General features: G+C 32.2%; 3 protein-coding genes and 1 non-coding gene across 8 annotated transcripts; 3 read left to right on the top strand and 1 right to left on the bottom strand.

Moving 5' to 3' along the window:
- Positions 1-9,371: 9,371 nt before the first annotated feature.
- On the top strand, positions 9,372-11,228 carry LOC108825494 (RNA-binding protein 1). Its single transcript, XM_018598791.2, has 2 exons — positions 9,372-9,845; positions 10,148-11,228. The coding sequence occupies exons 1-2, from the start codon at positions 9,624-9,626 to the stop codon at positions 11,012-11,014; spliced, it is 1,089 nt and encodes a 362-aa protein (XP_018454293.1). The 5' UTR covers positions 9,372-9,623; the 3' UTR covers positions 11,015-11,228.
- A 252-nt stretch (positions 11,229-11,480) lies between these two features.
- On the top strand, positions 11,481-12,900 carry LOC108825491 (uncharacterized). The gene has a single exon (XM_018598789.2). It carries the CDS (start codon positions 11,586-11,588, stop codon positions 12,876-12,878), a length of 1,293 nt encoding a protein of 430 aa, XP_018454291.1. The 5' UTR covers positions 11,481-11,585; the 3' UTR covers positions 12,879-12,900.
- Positions 12,901-13,425: 525 nt separating this feature from the next.
- On the top strand, positions 13,426-15,486 carry LOC108825492 (protein PHLOEM PROTEIN 2-LIKE A10). 5 transcript variants are annotated; one of them, XM_056994046.1, is made up of 3 exons: positions 13,426-14,651; positions 14,867-14,947; positions 15,009-15,486. In XM_056994046.1, exons 1-2 carry the CDS (start codon positions 13,618-13,620, stop codon positions 14,895-14,897), a joined length of 1,065 nt encoding a protein of 354 aa, XP_056850026.1. In that variant the 5' UTR covers positions 13,426-13,617; the 3' UTR covers positions 14,898-14,947; positions 15,009-15,486. The 5 variants fall into 5 exon arrangements, with proteins under 5 accessions (XP_056850026.1, XP_056850025.1, XP_056850027.1 ...); XM_056994047.1 differs by having other exon boundaries at positions 13,427-14,651; positions 15,046-15,486; XM_056994045.1 differs by having other exon boundaries at positions 14,867-15,486.
- A 737-nt stretch (positions 15,487-16,223) lies between these two features.
- LOC130500570 (small nucleolar RNA U3) lies at positions 16,224-16,441 on the bottom strand. The gene has a single exon (XR_008939190.1). It is a non-coding gene; the product is annotated as a small nucleolar RNA U3 (small nucleolar RNA).
- Positions 16,442-16,778: the final 337 nt, after the last annotated feature.

Below are 16,778 nucleotides of genomic sequence, written 5' to 3' on the forward strand. Positions count from 1 at the left end.
AGGAATTTTTTCGATGATACAAGATCTATTTAATCTTTTCAACGGAGTTAAATAATTTATCAAAAGTAAATAATAGATTTGTAGATGTTTCTATTGTATACATTTTCGTTATAAAAACATAACAACATATCTTCTCTATTAAAAAAGAAGTATCATTTTTATCTACTACAAAATAGTCATACTAAGTCTATATATTCAGTTACATTTTTGATTATTTACACTAATTTATTTAATTTATAACATTTCTAAATAATTATAAGAATATTAATAACAAATTAATTTTAACTGTAAAATTAAATTTTAGTTTTGGTAATAACAAAATATATATTTTTAAAAATAAATATTTTTTAATTAATGCACTGATTAATTTCGTAATTACTAGTATAGTATTATTATAAATTAATTTTAATTAAAAGACTACTTTAAAAAAATAATGAAATTATATGCTAATTTTATAAATTTTATAAGTATAGTCTATATTATATTAAAATAGAAGTAATAAATAAATTACATATTAATTTTTTATTAAATTGGTAAACCAATATATTTTGAAAAATACTTTCATTTAAATAAATACATAAAATATCATTCACTGTTAGTGACTAAAATATCATTCATCTTTTACAATTATTAAAATACGTAAATTATGTAATAATTTTTACAAAAAATAAATTTGTTAACATATGTTAAATTTTTATATTTAAAACTATATATTATCCATTTATTTATTTTTAAAATAACAGCAATATATTATCTAAAATGGTTAAATACAAAATATTTATAAATGAAAGGCTTTTTCGCTCGAATATGCGGGTTAAAATCTAGTTTTTTGTCTCGTTTATTATGTTATTAGAAACTATGAGAAATATTACATAGACGATATTACAGCCGACCATTTGACCTGTTTTATGAAGATTCAAATCTGACTGCATCATTCTGAACCTTCCTATGAAATCTATTTCTGACGGAATTCATTGCGACATACTGAAAATCCCTTGTAAAACTTTTTTCTAATTATTGGAATAATTCGTTTTCTCCGGTAACTAAAATTCAGATTTTCTAGTGTAGGAATTGCGCCGTCTGGAATTCGAACCTCAAACATGTGGATAGAAACCTTTGAACTTTAATCACTACTAGCTTTTGACCCGCCCTTAAAAGGGCGGGTATATTTTTTGTTTTAATTTATTTTTTTTTATATTTTTTTCTTTCTGATTATATTTTTTTGGTAATCATATTTTTGTATAAATTTTAATCAAAATATATTTTATTAAACAATAGCAATTTAAAAATTGATTCAGTATCGCACGATTAAGGTTGGATTACGGATTGAACTCATCCGCTGACCCGCCAACCCGCGAGTTTTTAATTTTGTTTTGGTTATAAAATATGATCCGCACAACCTGCAAACAAATAATTTTGTACCCGCATCCGTTCTGCTTAATTTTAAGGTTATCCGGGGTTATATATATTTTTAAATCATTATTTAATTTAATTTTTATAAAAAATATATTTATAATAAAAAATTATACATGATTTAAATAAGAGTGAGTGTAGTTATAGCTTCCCCTCGAATTTATGTTTAGCAGTTATCATTCTTAACCATTTACTTTATAATATTACTCAAACTCTTTTATCAGTTATATTAATATGCAGATAAGCAGTTATATATATATATATTTTAAATTGGACACAACTATTATCAAGAGGGAATGATCCTATTTTAATGGTATTAATCATAAATACCGCCTTAAAAAAACGTGATAACTGATTTTGGTAGAAAAAAATTATAATATGGTCAGCGTTTTGATATGGTCAGCGTTTTGCGTTTTAACAAAAATATATTAATATATTGAAAAATCGTTAAAATAGGAAGAGAGGCAGTTAAATAAATAGGAAGAGATCGTTGCAATATATTGATAGGAAGCAGTAACTGAATTTGGATAAATTAATTATTTGATTCCTGAAATGTATTTTTTTAATTATTTTTGGATAAATTTAATTATCCTGAATTTGGATAAATAAATTAATTATTTTTAACATAAGTATTTGTTCTATTAATTTTGTTATAATATAAGACCCATTAAACTAAATGAGTTTATATATATATTTGATTCCTGAAATGTTATTGTTTGTTATATAAATACTCAGAATTTAAATTAGATATGAGTCTTATTATTAGGTAACAAATAGGACTAAAAGAAAATATATTAACCCTTTTGAATAAAGAAAAACATATACGTTATATTATTTTTAGGGGATAAGCATTGAAGGTCCTACAATTATGGAGTAAAGAAATACATCACGTTTATATTTAAATGCAATTTGATAGTATTTAAGAGGTGGTTACTTAGATGCAGTTAACAAATAATTGTTACACCACTAAACAATATTTATAAAGTGATTATGGTTATCTAGGTGCAGTTATAAAAATTAAAAGATGGACATAACTTACTATCAATTGGTCATGTTGAAGAATTAATAGAATAGATTAAACTAAATGAGTTTATATATATATTTGATTCCTGAAATGTTATTGTTTGTTATATAAATACTCAGAATCTAAATTAGATATGAGTCTTATTATTAGGTAACAAATAGGAATAAAAGAAAATATATTAACCCTTTTGAATAAAGAAAAACATATACGTTATATTATTTTTGGGGGATAAGCATTGAAGGTCCTACAATTATAGAGTAAAGAAATACATCACGTTTATATTTAAACGCAATTTGATGATTCTACGTAGTATTTAAGAGGTGGTTACTTAGATGCAGTTAACAAATAATTGTTACACCACTAAACAATATTTATAAAGTGATTATGGTTATTTAGGTGCAGTTATAAAAATTAAAAAATGGACATAACTTACTATCAATTGGTCATGTTGAAGAATTAATAGAATAGAAGCCACGTCACTTCCATTAAATTTAGTTTATTATTTAAGATAGCAAAAATGTATCATAACCGATATGTATCATATTGGTTGTTTTATTATGGTTTATATTTCCACATCATTTCAAAGGTAAATAATAAATTAACTGTTTGATGTTAAAAGTAAAGATAACTACTATCAAATCGAAAAACTTAATTTTCAAAAAAAGAGAAAAAAAATCGAAACGTAAATAAAGTCCCGTAACATTAGTTGGGCCTAAAACCTAATAAACAAAGGCTTTCAGCCCATTAGCTCCATACATGAATATCGAATAAATTGTCCAATGTATAAAAAAAAGTTTAACCAAAGCTGAAGAGTTTTTAATGTATCACTAGATTTTGACCCGCTCTTCAAAGAGCGGGTATATTTTTTTTTTTACATTTTTTTTCTATGAATTTAATTTTTATATTTGTATTTTTAATCATATTTTTGTTTTTATAATAATATTTTTGTAAAATGTTTTTATTATATGATTAGATAGAGGTTTTAATATTTGTATTAATATAATTGGACTAACCCTATATTAATAGTCTGCGTTTTTAATTTAATAGAATAGATAATAGTTGGACTGAACCTATATAAATAAGTCATATTTCTCATTTAATAGAATAGATCCATTAACTTAAAACTTGATAAGACCCGCTAAAACCAAAGGTTATAGATTGAACCAATGGGCGACCAATATGTAACCCAATTTATTTAAATTGTTACCTTTGTGAATTTAAAATTTAATCATTATTTGAATTAGATACTCAATTAATTTTAATTTTTATATTATTGTATTTTATTATATGTCTTACTTTTAACTTGTTAAAATTGTTAAAATTATATTTTTATGTGAAATGAAAAATAAATATAATAGATTTTAAAAAATTACTACAATCTTAAACATGATTTTTTATTTTTTATTGTTTAAAATCTAATTTTATTTAAACACTAACTACCACAAATATTGTTACAAAAGACACAAATATGGAAAAAAAATTCTTAAAATAAATTAAAATAAAAATATATTCGTCTTTTGAAAGGAAGGATCATAATCTTGTTATATATTAAAATTAATTAAACTACTAACCATAGTTCATCCATAGTCAGTTCAATAACACAATAGCCAAAAATTAATCCGAGAATTGTGCTAGACATAGGCTCCGATTGGTAACCATCGTTTAATCGTAGAAAAAATAGTTAAATTACAGAAAAAATTAATTAAACTGCAAGAAAATTCAAAATTTACGGAATGATAAAATAAATGTTTAATTGATCAAAATATTTTATATGGTATTCACCTTTTATAAGAAAAATAAATATCAATAACAAAACTAATTTATTACATAATATGAAAATAACTAATCTTTATTAAAATTACTTTAACTCTTAATATAAATATTTAGCTTATTTTTAACATGATATTTAATAATAGCTCATTTTCCATTGCGTTTTTATCTTCAACAATTTTTCTTGATTGGTAAAATATTTGCGAAATCGCATAAAAATGCCATTACGCCATTTTGTAAGGTTACCCATGTATGTGTTTAGGGGCCTAAATAACTAATAGAAAATCAGAAAATTGGGAAGTACTCGAAATCTAGTTTTTAGCATATTAATATCGTTAATATTTATTTACTTAATACATCTAAATAAAATTAATAAATGCAGGTTACACAAATAATTATATAAGAAAAAAATACAAAACAGAGAATAGTCACGTAATCTGGTGGTCCTTAGCGAGTCAAAAGCCCAGGCACAAGGGTTAGATACGGTCAACGGCCCAGTTTTGTGATTTCTTTTGCGTTTTAGGTTATATTGAATAACGAATTACTAATTTGCCCTCGTCTTCTTCTTTCTAATGGCCGTTCTGGATTTTATTACCATGGTTGACAAAACTGAAATTACGATTTACCTTCATTTTCTTGTCTATTATACTTAGTTTTGTTAGATCTATAACCCAGCATCAAATTTTAAAACTTAAACCCACAAAACTGCGTAATCATAAGATTTTTGATTTTTCAACTGCATAAATCACATAAGAAACAAAGTTTCTTCAAACGACGATCTACACGGTCAATACGCGGATGTCCGCATAACGCCAATACTCTCACCGTGAATCGCCTAATCAAGTGGTGGTGATATTCCTTATTTATTTAATTTTGTTGCAGTTACCATTTATCTATATATTCTTATAATGCAGTTATAAAATAAATAAAAAAATGGACATAACCCTATATCAATTGGACATGTTGAAGAATTAATAGAATAGATTTGTATTAATATAATTGGACTAACCCTATATTAATAGTCTGCGTTTTTAATTTAATAGAATAGATAATAGTTGGACTGAACCTATATAAATAAGTCATATTTCTCATTTAATAGAATAGATCCATTAACTTAAAACTTGATAAGACCCGCTAAAACCAAAGGTTATAGATTGAACCAATGGGCGACCAATATGTAACCCAATTTATTTAAATTGTTACCTTTGTGAATTTAAAATTTAATCATTATTTGAATTAGATACTCAATTAATTTTAATTTTTATATTATTGTATTTTTATTATATGTCTTACTTTTAACTTGTTAAAATTGTTAAAATTATATTTTTATGTGAAATGAAAAATAAATATAATAGATTTTAAAAATTTACTACAATCTTAAACATGATTTTTTTATTTTTTATTGTTTAAAATCTAATTTTATTTAAACACTAACTACCACAAATATTGTTACAAAAGACACAAATATGGAAAAAAAATTCTTAAAATAAATTAAAATAAAAATATATTCGTCTTTTGAAAGGAAGGATCATAATCTTGTTATATATTAAAATTAATTAAACTACTAACCATAGTTCATCCATAGTCAGTTCAATAACACAATAGCCAAAAATTAATCCGAGAATTGTGCTAGACATAGGCTCCGATTGGTAACCATCGTTTAATCGTAGAAAAATAGTTAAATTACAGAAAAAATTAATTAAACTGCAAGAAAATTCAAAATTTACGGAATGATAAAATAAATGATTAATTGATCAAAATATTTTATATGGTATTCACCTTTTATAAGAAAAATAAATATCAATAACAAAACTAATTTATTACATAATATGAAAATAACTAATCTTTATTAAAATTACTTTAACTCTTAATATAAATATTTAGCTTATTTTTAACATGATATTTAATAATAGCTCATTTTCCATTGCGTTTTTATCTTCAACAATTTTTCTTGATTGGTAAAATATTTGCGAAATCGCATAAAAATGCCATTACGCCATTTTGTAAGGTTACCCATGTATGTGTTTAGGGGCCTAAATAACTAATAGAAAATCAGAAAATTGGGAAGTACTCGAAATCTAGTTTTTAGCATATTAATATCGTTAATATTTATTTACTTAATACATCTAAGTAAAATTAATAAATGCAGGTTACACAAATAATTATATAAGAAAAAAATACAAAACAGAGAATAGTCACGTAATCTGGTGGTCCTTAGCGAGTCAAAAGCCCAGGCACAAGGGTTAGATACGGTCAACGGCCCAGTTTTGTGATTTCTTTTGCGTTTTAGGTTATATTGAATAACGAATTACTAATTTGCCCTCGTCTTCTTCTTTCTAATGGCCGTTCTGGATTTTATCACCATGGTTGACAAAACTGAAATTACGATTTACCTTCATTTTCTTGTCTATTATACTTAGTTTTGTTAGATCTATAACCCAGCATCAAATTTTAAAATTTAAACCCACAAAACTGCGTAATCATAAGATTTTTGATTTTTCAACTGCATAAATCACATAAGAAACAAAGTTTCTTCAAACGACGATCTACACGGTCAATACGCGGATGTCCGCATAACGCCAATACTCTCACCGTGAATCGCCTAATCAAGTGGTGGTGATATTCCTTATTTATTTAATTTTGTTGCAGTTACCATTTATCTATATATTCTTATAATGCAGTTATAAAATAAATAAAAAAATGGACATAACCCTATATCAATTGGACATGTTGAAGAATTAATATAATAGATTTGTATTAATATAATTGGACTAACGCTATATTAATAGTCTGCGTTTTTAATTTAATAGAATAGATAATAGTTGGACTGAACCTATATAAATAAGTCATATTTCTCATTTAATAGAATAGATCCATTAACTTAAAACTTGATAAGACCCGCTAAAACCAAAGGTTATAGATTGAACCAATGGGCGACCAATATGTAACCCAATTTATTTAAATTGTTACCTTTGTGAATTTAAAATTTAATCATTATTTGAATTAGATACTCAATTAATTTTAATTTTTATATTATTGTATTTTTATTATATGTCTTACTTTTAACTTGTTAAAATTGTTAAAATTATATTTTTATGTGAAATGAAAAATAAATATAATAGATTTTAAAAATTTACTACAATCTTAAACATGATTTTTTATTTTTATTGTTTAAAATCTAATTTTATTTAAACACTAACTACCACAAATATTGTTACAAAAGACACAAATATGGAAAAAAAATTCTTAAAATAAATTAAAATAAAAATATATTCGTCTTTTGAAAGGAAGGATCATAATCTTGTTATATATTATAATTAATTAAACTACTAACCATAGTTCATCCATAGTCAGTTCAATAACACAATAGCCAAAAATTAATCCGAGAATTGTGCTAGACATAGGCTCCGATTGGTAACCATCGTTTAATCGTAGAAAAAATAGTTAAATTACAGAAAAAATTAATTAAACTGCAAGAAAATTCAAAATTTACGGAATGATAAAATAAATGTTTAATTGATCAAAATATTTTATATGGTATTCACCTTTTATAAGAAAAATAAATATCAATAACAAAACTAATTTATTACATAATATGAAAATAACTAATCTTTATTAAAATTACTTTAACTCTTAATATAAATATTTAGCTTATTTTTAACATGATATTTAATAATAGCTCATTTTCCATTGCGTTTTTATCTTCAACAATTTTTCTTGATTGGTAAAATATTTGCGAAATCGCATAAAAATGCCATTACGCCATTTTGTAAGGTTACCCATGTATGTGTTTAGGGGCCTAAATAACTAATAGAAAATCAGAAAATTGGGGAAGTACTCGAAATCTAGTTTTTAGCATATTAATATCGTTAATATTTATTTACTTAATACATCTAAATAAAATTAATAAATGCAGGCTACACAAATAATTATATAAGAAAAAAATACAAAACAGAGAATAGTCACGTAATCTGGTGGTCCTTAGCGAGTCAAAAGCCCAGGCACAAGGGTTAGATACGGTCAACGGTCCAGTTTTGTGATTTCTTTTGCGTTTTAGGTTATATTGAATAACGAATTACTAATTTGCCCTCGTCTTCTTCTTTCTAATGGCCGTTCTGGATTTTATCACCATGGTTGACAAAACTGAAATTACGATTTACCTTCATTTTCTTGTCTATTATACTTAGTTTTGTTAGATTTATAACCCAGCATCAAATTTTAAAACTTAAACCCACAAAACTGCGTAATCATAAGATTTTTGATTTTTCAACTGCATAAATCACATAAGAAACAAAGTTTCTTCAAACGACGATCTACACGGTCAATACGCGGATGTCCGCATAACGCCAATACTCTCACCGTGAATCGCCTAATCAAGTGGTGGTGATATTCCTTATTTATTTAATTTTGTTGCAGTTACCATTTATCTATATATTCTTATAATGCAGTTATAAAATAAATAAAAAATGGACATAACCCTATATCAATTGGACATGTTGAAGAATTAATAGAATATATATTGGTTGTTTTATTATGGTTTATATTTCCACATCATTTCAAAGGTAAATAATAAATTAACTGTTTGATGTTAAAAGTAAAGATAACTACTATCAAATCGAAAAACTTAATTTTCAAAAAAAGAGAAAAAAAATCGAAACGTAACTAAAGTCCCGTAACATTAGTTGGGCCTAAAACCTAATAAACAAAGGCTTTCAGCCCATTAGCTCCATACATGAATATCGAATAAATTGTCCAATGTATAAAAAAAAAGTTTAACCAAAGCTGAAGAGTTTTTAATGTATCATATTGGTTGTTTTATTATGGTTTATATTTCCACATCATTTCAAAGGTAAATAATAAATTAACTGTTTGATGTTAAAAGTAAAGATAACTACTATCAAATCGAAAAACTTAATTTTCAAAAAAAGAGAAAAAAAATCGAAACGTAACTAAAGTCCCGTAACATTAGTTGGGCCTAAAACCTAATAAACAAAGGCTTTCAGCCCATTAGCTCCATACATGAATATCGAATAAATTGTCCAATGTATAAAAAAAAAGTTTAACCAAAGCTGAAGAGTTTTTAACTTTTAACTCTCTTCGACTTCTCGTTCCGTGTCAAATCAACCTACTGTTCTCTCCTCTCTCTCTGTCCTATCTGGTAAACTTTCCTCTTCGCCATGAAACTTTGATTTTTATTTTCTAGGGTTTATTTTCCCGGAAAATTAGGGCTTCCCTATATCTTCTCAATCTCTTGTTTTGTCTCCGTGATTCATGCTTAATTTAGCTTCTCCTGTTTCAAGAATTTTACGAATTAGGGTTTCCGTACACATCACTGTTCAACTTTTAGGGGTTTTTGATTTTGATCTCAAAGCTCTGATCTTTCGACTTGGAATTACAAATTAGGGTTTTGGGTGATATGGATTGCGACCGATTCAAGCTATTCGTCGGAGGCATACCGAGAGAGACTAGTGAAGAGTCTCTGAAGCAGCATTTCAGTAGGTATGGAGCTGTGCTGGGAGCTCTTGTTGCTAAGGAGAGAGCCACTGGTCAACCCAGAGGGTTTGGCTTTGTTCGCTTTGCTAATGCTTTTGATGTCGATAAAGCTCTCGCTGATTCTCATTTCATCCTCGGTCGTGCCGTAAGTTCCACACTTTGTTCTCTACTTTTATGTTCTGTCTTGTGTCGCTTATGTCTTGTGAGTTATACGGATCAGCTTTGGTCTCAATTGTGTTTTGTTTTTAGGTTTGATTGGAAAGTTAAAACTTGTTATCGCCTTTATTCTCTACCTTATGTGTCCTGTCTTGTCTCTTGTGACACTTATGTTAGTGATTAGCTTTGATCTTAAATGTGTTTTGTATTTAGGTTTTTGTCGGAAAGTTGAAAATTTAATTGATTCTGCATTGTAGATTGATTAGTATATCTCATATCTTTAAATGTCAGGTTGATGTGAAAAAGGCGATACCAAAACATGAACATATGAGAAATCAGCAACCGAACATGCAACCATACGTGAAGGAAGTTCAACAGAACAACGGTGGTGGTGTCCATGAAATGTTGAGCAATGGTAATAACATCAACAACCACAGGACCAAGAAACTGTTCGTTGGGGGCTTATCATCTGAGACGACAGAAGCAGAGTTCAAGACTTACTTTGAGAAATTCGGCAAGACGACCGATGTGGTTGTGATGCATGACAGCGCGACAAACAGGCCAAGGGGGTTCGGGTTTGTCACGTATGATTCAGAGAACTCTGTTGAGATCGTAATGCAGAGTCATTTCCATGAGTTGAGTAATAAGCGCGTGGAGGTGAAACGCGCTATACCTAAAGAAGGAATCCAGAGCAATAATGGTGGTAATCATCATAACCTTACTCCTACTTACAACAGCTTCAAAGCAACACCGTATGTGCCTGAGAGTAACGGATATGGGATGGTTCTTCAGTATCCTCCTCCTGTCTTTGGTTATCATCAAGGTCTCCCAGGCTTTCACTATCCTTATGGTTACCCGGTCACAGCTCAAGGGCCTAACGTTCAGTGGAATAACCAGATTATGCCACCCGCCAACGGATTTTACTGCCATCCTCCTCCTGTTCCCACCAACACTGCTTGTTATCTCCCTTACATGAACGGGTTTGATCCTGCGGGTATGAGCGTTACTGTGTTCAATGCTATGCCATGGCCTGTAGCTGGTGATGGAGTTGGTGTGATAATACCTCGGTTAGAAGATTTGAAGCTCCCTAGTCAAGCCCATGAGAGAATGAATGGAAGTATCATGGTGAAGCCATTGCCCAATGGTACATATAGGTGACAGTTGCATAATAACAATGCGATTAGGATCTCACAAGGCTAGTGAAATTCTTTTAAACTCTTCTAATGGTTTTAGGTCTCTCATCTTTATTTATCAACAACGTACATGTGTTGGTTGGCTTTGGTTTTCCTTGTATATTATTTAGCTATTTTATTTAACCCCCAACATCTGTAATATATCACATCATCTGTAATATGTCACTTATTTCGTTCAATTTCTTTTGCATTATGGGCTTGTGTTATTTTGTTGTGTTTATGCTTACCAAACAACGTTGGCAATGACTTTTTAATTTCAATACATTAATGTTAAAAATATATTAAAATAATTAATGTTAAATTATAAATATATAACTCTTAACTAAACAAGTTTATAATCTGAACTGATAGCAATTAAAAATATAACTACTGACGTTAAATATTTCTTGAGACCTGAAATTTGTTACTAAGGGTTATATTTTAGTGATATTTGTTTATATTTCATTATGTTGTTGACGAGGAATCACAATTGAAACTAGGGATTCGTTTCTTCTGGTTCTTCTCTTGCGCTCACTTCGGCAATCGCATTGGTCATCATGTCTTCTTCTCTGATACTCCATGGAAGAAGAAGGCTCTTCTTCGAGTTCCAGAAATGGCGTAACTCGAGATTCGCGGTGAACATTGTGAAAAATGCATCTGCTTTCTCCTCTGCAAGTGCTTCTGCTGCAACTCTGAGTCGAAAAGGTCACAACTTTACAGTCTCTACTTACCTCGTTGAATCACTGGGTTTCACCACAAAACTCGCGGAATCCATTTCGAGGAAGGTGAATTTTAAGGACAAGGGCGATCCTGATTCTGTTCTGGATCTCTTTAGAACTCACGGCTTCACAGATTCTCAGATCTCCAGTATCATTAGGGGTTACCCGCAAGTGCTTAACGCAGATTCTGAGACTTGTCTTGCTCCCAAGCTTCAATTTTTAAAGTCAAGAGGAGCTTCAACCTCTGAGCTCACAGAGGTTCTCTCCAAAGTCCCTAAAATCCTGGTTTCCAAAAAGGACAAAGCTTTAAGTATATACTATGACTTTGTCAAAGATATTGTAGAAGCTGACAAGAGTTACAAGTTCAAGAAGTTGTCTCCTTCTTCTTCTTTGCTGCCACAGGGTAGTAAACAGGAGAACAAGATGAGGAACCTATCAGTTCTGAGAGAATTAGGGATGCCTCAGAACTTGTTATTCTCGTTGCTAACATCCAATGTCCAGCTTGTAAGCGGGAAAGACAAGTTCGAAGAGTCACTCAAGAAGGTCCTAGAGATGGGTTTTGATCCCACCACCACCACCCGTAGGTTTGTGGAAGCTCTGCACTTGCTTTACGGATTGAGCGACAAAACAATAAAAGCAAGAGTTAAAGTCTGTAAAAGGCTAGGCTTTGCTGCGGAGGACGTGTGGACGATCTTCAAGAAGTGGCCAAGCTTCCTGGCAAACTCGGACAAGAATATAGCTGACTCTGTTGAGACATTCATAGCCCTGGGCTTCAGCAGAGATGAGTTTGTGGTGATTGTCAAGCGGTTTCCTCAGTGCCTTGGATTATCTGCTGAGTTGGTGAAGAAGAAGACTGAGTTTTTGGTGGAGGAGATGGATTGGCCGCTTAAGGCTTTGGTTTCAAACCCTGTGGTGCTTGGACTGAGCATGGAGAAGAGGATTGTCCCCAGGTGTAATGTAATCAAAGCTCTCATGACTAAAGGATTGCTTGGAAGTGAATTCCCTCCCGTATCTTCCGTCTTGTATTGTACCAATGGGATGTTTTTAGAAAGGTATGTGATGAAGCATGATGATGAGCAGCTTGTGGCTGAGTTGATGGCTATTTTCACCAGAGGTCCTGTTTCAACTTAATGAACAACTTTAATGCTTGTTATTTTCTCTCTCTTGATTTTAGATTCATCTGTGGATCTTTTGATGCTGACTAATAGGTAACAGAGGAAGTGCATCTTTATATATAAGTAAATGAGTTTCTGAAAACCATCTTTATATTTACCCAATAACAAGTATGTAATAAAGCATGATGAGAAAACCTCTTGTGCTTGAGTTATTGGCTTCTTATAACAGATATAGTGTTCACTCACTGATGACATAGAACAGTCAACATTAATGTTACCAATGAATCTTTTGATGCCTTACTGTCTGTCTGTGAGCGTCTGAAACCCAGTTTGATTTGGATCCAACCTGTTCATTGTGTTTTTGTTCAAAAAAGACAAAAGACTTGGAAAAAAAAAAGTTCTAGACTTCACGATGGGTTTTATACATGTCAGGCCCATATTTCCATTTGTGAACATGTTAGGCCCATTTTTGGGCATTAGCTTAAACATGGTTGCTGGTGGGTATATAAAAGAGAACCAAATGTTTAGCCCGAACCGGAAAAGATTCCATAAATAAAACAAACCGAAGATTCGTCGTCTTCTTCAACTTGTTATTTGTTTCGCTTTCCTCTCTCTCTCTCGCCCTTTCGAGCTCCTCACTTCTTGGCTCGACACTCATGTCACAATCCAAATCAATCACGTAATCAAATCCCCCCCCCCTTTCTTCTCCTCGCTCATCTCTCAATCCCTAAACCTCCCCGCCTCCCGTATTTTTGATGGACATTCTTCGATTAGGTTCGATTTCACCACATAGAACAAAGAAATGGCTGATTCTACTATCCCTCCTCGGAATCTCGAGCTACGGAGCTTACAAATTTTACACCTTCCCATACATCGCGAGGAAGAGGAAGCGTCTCACGAACCTCTTCGAATCAATCGCCTCCTTCGCCGAGCTAGTCACCGACTCAGCTGAAACCATAACTCTCGTCTCCCGAGACTTGAAGCAGTTTCTCCAATCCGACTCCGACGAAATCCCGAACAGCTTGAAACAGATCGCGAAAATCGCCAAATCGAAAGAGTTCGCCGACTCGATATCTAGGGTTTCAGAGGCAGTAACCGTCGGTGTCCTCCGCGGGTATAACAACGTCGACGAAGAGGCGGAATCGAACCCAGGCGTGGTGGAGAGAGTTTTGTTCTCAGAGGCGGGGACTGGTTTCGTCTCGGTTCTCGTCGGTAGCTTCGCGAAGAATCTCGTCCTTGGATTCCACGAGGTTGAGACTAGTAATCTCGAAACGACGTCGGAGAAGCCTAGATGGATGAGTTTGTTATGCGATGAGAAGATTAAAGAGCTGTTAGCTGATTGCATAGAGAGATTCACCATCTCTGCTGTAACCGTCTACATCGAGAAAACAGCTGGCGTCAACGCTTACGATCAGATATTCTCCGGTTTGACTAATCCGAAACACCGAGACGGAGCGCGAGACGTTCTCGTCTCGGTCTGTAACGGAGCGCTCGAGACGTTCATGAGAACGTCTCACCAAGTGTACACATCTTCAAACTCGGGAGGAGAAGAAGAGACCGTTAGAGATTCTTCTTCTTCTTCCTATTCTTCCGGATGGTCGGAGGCGCTCACGACTACGTTAGCGGTTCCGAGCAATAGGAAGTTTATGTTCGATGTTACCGGAAGAGTGACGCTGGAGACGATGAGATCGATACTTGAGTTTGTGGTGTTGAAGACATCGCAGAGCTTTAGGAGGAGTTTCGGTTCGGTTCGTGGAGAGGTTACGGATAGAGGACGGCAAGTGGTTGGGTATGTTGGTGCGAAATCTTCGGTGATAATCACCCTTTGCCTTGCGGTTTACTTTCATGTTGTGAACCGGTTTGTTCGAGGTTCTTCGGTTCGCTTAAACCAGCATTTCTAGTCGTTTAGAGTAATGTTAGGGGGACGTGAGATCTTCAGCTTCCTCATTCTATTGGTTTATGTAGTTTAGAGCTGAATAATGTAGATTTTTGTGCTGTTTACAGATTGATTCTAATTGATAAAGAAATTTCTTGAGATAATTGGAAGACTGCAATGTCATCATCATCGAGAACCTTGATGGAACTGTAAGTGAGAGTTAAAAAAAGTGTGAAGCTTTGCAAACATAGAGTAACGTTTCTTCTTCAGGAGTATCTTGGTATGACGTTGAAGGTGAACTTTGCAGACAAACCGAAACCAAACAAAGAATCTCTGAATCCAGAAACAGAGTACAAGCTGTTTGTTGGTAACTTGTCGTGGACTGTCACTTCGGAGTCATTAGCTGGAGCGTTTCGAGCGTGTGGAGATGTGGTTGGTGCTAGAGTTGTTTATGATGGAGACACTAGGAAATAAAGAGGTTATGGCTTTGTGTGTTACTCCTCCAAAGCTGAAATGGAGACCACTCTTTAATCGCTGGATGGGCTTGAGCTAGAGGGTCGGGCCATTCGATTAAACCTGGCTCAATGAAGATATACTGATCATACAACAGCATTTTGTTGAGACGTAGTACATCAGAGATTATGTTTCAAATAAGATCAATATGTTGTTTTATGGTTAATGTTTGGTAGTAACTAATCAGTACCAATCCAATCCTTCCTGTCTTTTTCAACATGATCATGTGTCCATATCATCGCCGCTCGTGAGTTTTTGATAGGTTTTTTTCAAGGTTCCATCCAAACAGTTCATTTACACTCTAGGGTAGAAATTTGAGCTATTTGTATAACTTGTGTTTTGATAGGATTTTTTCAAGCTTCCATCCAAACAGTTCATTTACAATCTAGGGTAGGAAATTGAGCTATTCATTTTTTATAGGATTTTTTCAAGTTTTTCAGTGATATGTGTGTGTCTCTTAACAGTATCTCTCTTACATATCTCAGAAAAGGGTCTGAGCAACTTGTGTTTTCAATCATAACATCCCAGAGTTCACATAAGTACTTCTGCTCATATTTCTATAAAGAAAAAAAAAAATCACTCTTTGTCTGAATTAGTTTGAGCTTCAGAAGACACGGAGCTCAAATCCTTATATCTTTACAACACTTACTGATTCTAGTAAACATGGATCCAGGGAAGTAAAGCAGATGTGAATCAAATAATACAACACCAGTCGTGGAAGTGGTTTGAGCATCATTACATTAGAATAATGTTTCAGCTGAACCAGTTATCTTAATGTTTGGTATAATAACTAATTATGCCCATTTCAAGGCTGCTCCTGCGGCTTGTGGTCTTCACGGTACTTGTAGGACCTGCAAGAATTCACTGTACTTATCAGTGATGACAGAAAAAGAGCAAAACTGCTAATTTTATTGTCTTGGCAGAAGTTACAAAGTTAGATAGAATGCAGCATCAACCAGAGCAAAAAAAAAAGGCCTGTCAGACAACCGTGCGACCACTCCGGAGAAGTCAAGACTTAACCAGATAGCGATCCTCTACAGCTGCAGAGACTCCGAGGAGAATCTTAACCGTTAATCACACTCAGATCGCACGGCCATGATTCATCAACCAGGTTTAGGGACCTGTCTCCTTAGAAATCAAGGATACAGAGGTACGAGCCTATAGAACAGATCCTGTTCAAGTAAGGTCGTGATCTCTACCTTCTTCTCTTCCCTATATAAACAGCACAAAGTATCTGTGCAGCACCGATGTGGGACGCACTAAACAACATCACATGCTTAATACGGTATCGTTTCCTCCCCTCAATGAGCTAATACCAAACACGCCGTCGTTTTCTCCCCTCAATGAACTAATAGTCTTGATACCAAATGCAGTAGGCAGGTGAAGAGACTGAAACAGAGGTTTCTTATCTGTATCAAAGTATTTTGAGTCGTAATTTCGTTTTTATATTTGTTTGTGGCGGCGTTTCGTGATGTGCCGAAGCTCTTACCCCAGAAGTTCATTGTCTCGTTCGTTTCTATCGATTGG

This window comes from Raphanus sativus, chromosome 9, assembly GCF_000801105.2.
Source record: "Raphanus sativus cultivar WK10039 chromosome 9, ASM80110v3, whole genome shotgun sequence".
Classification (NCBI taxonomy): Eukaryota; Viridiplantae; Streptophyta; class Magnoliopsida; order Brassicales; family Brassicaceae; genus Raphanus; species Raphanus sativus.

Bases quoted from the DNA above. Each gene is read 5' to 3' on its own strand.
- LOC108825494 (XM_018598791.2), top strand. From the start codon at position 9,624: ATGGATTGCGACCGATTCAAGCTATTCGTCGGAGGCATACCGAGAGAG. The intron at 9,846-10,147 runs GTAAGTTCCACA...TTTAAATGTCAG, and splicing joins ATTTCATCCTCGGTCGTGCC to GTTGATGTGAAAAAGGCGAT.
- LOC108825491 (XM_018598789.2), top strand. From the start codon at position 11,586: ATGTCTTCTTCTCTGATACTCCATGGAAGAAGAAGGCTCTTCTTCGAG.
- LOC108825492 (XM_056994044.1), top strand. From the start codon at position 13,618: ATGGACATTCTTCGATTAGGTTCGATTTCACCACATAGAACAAAGAAA.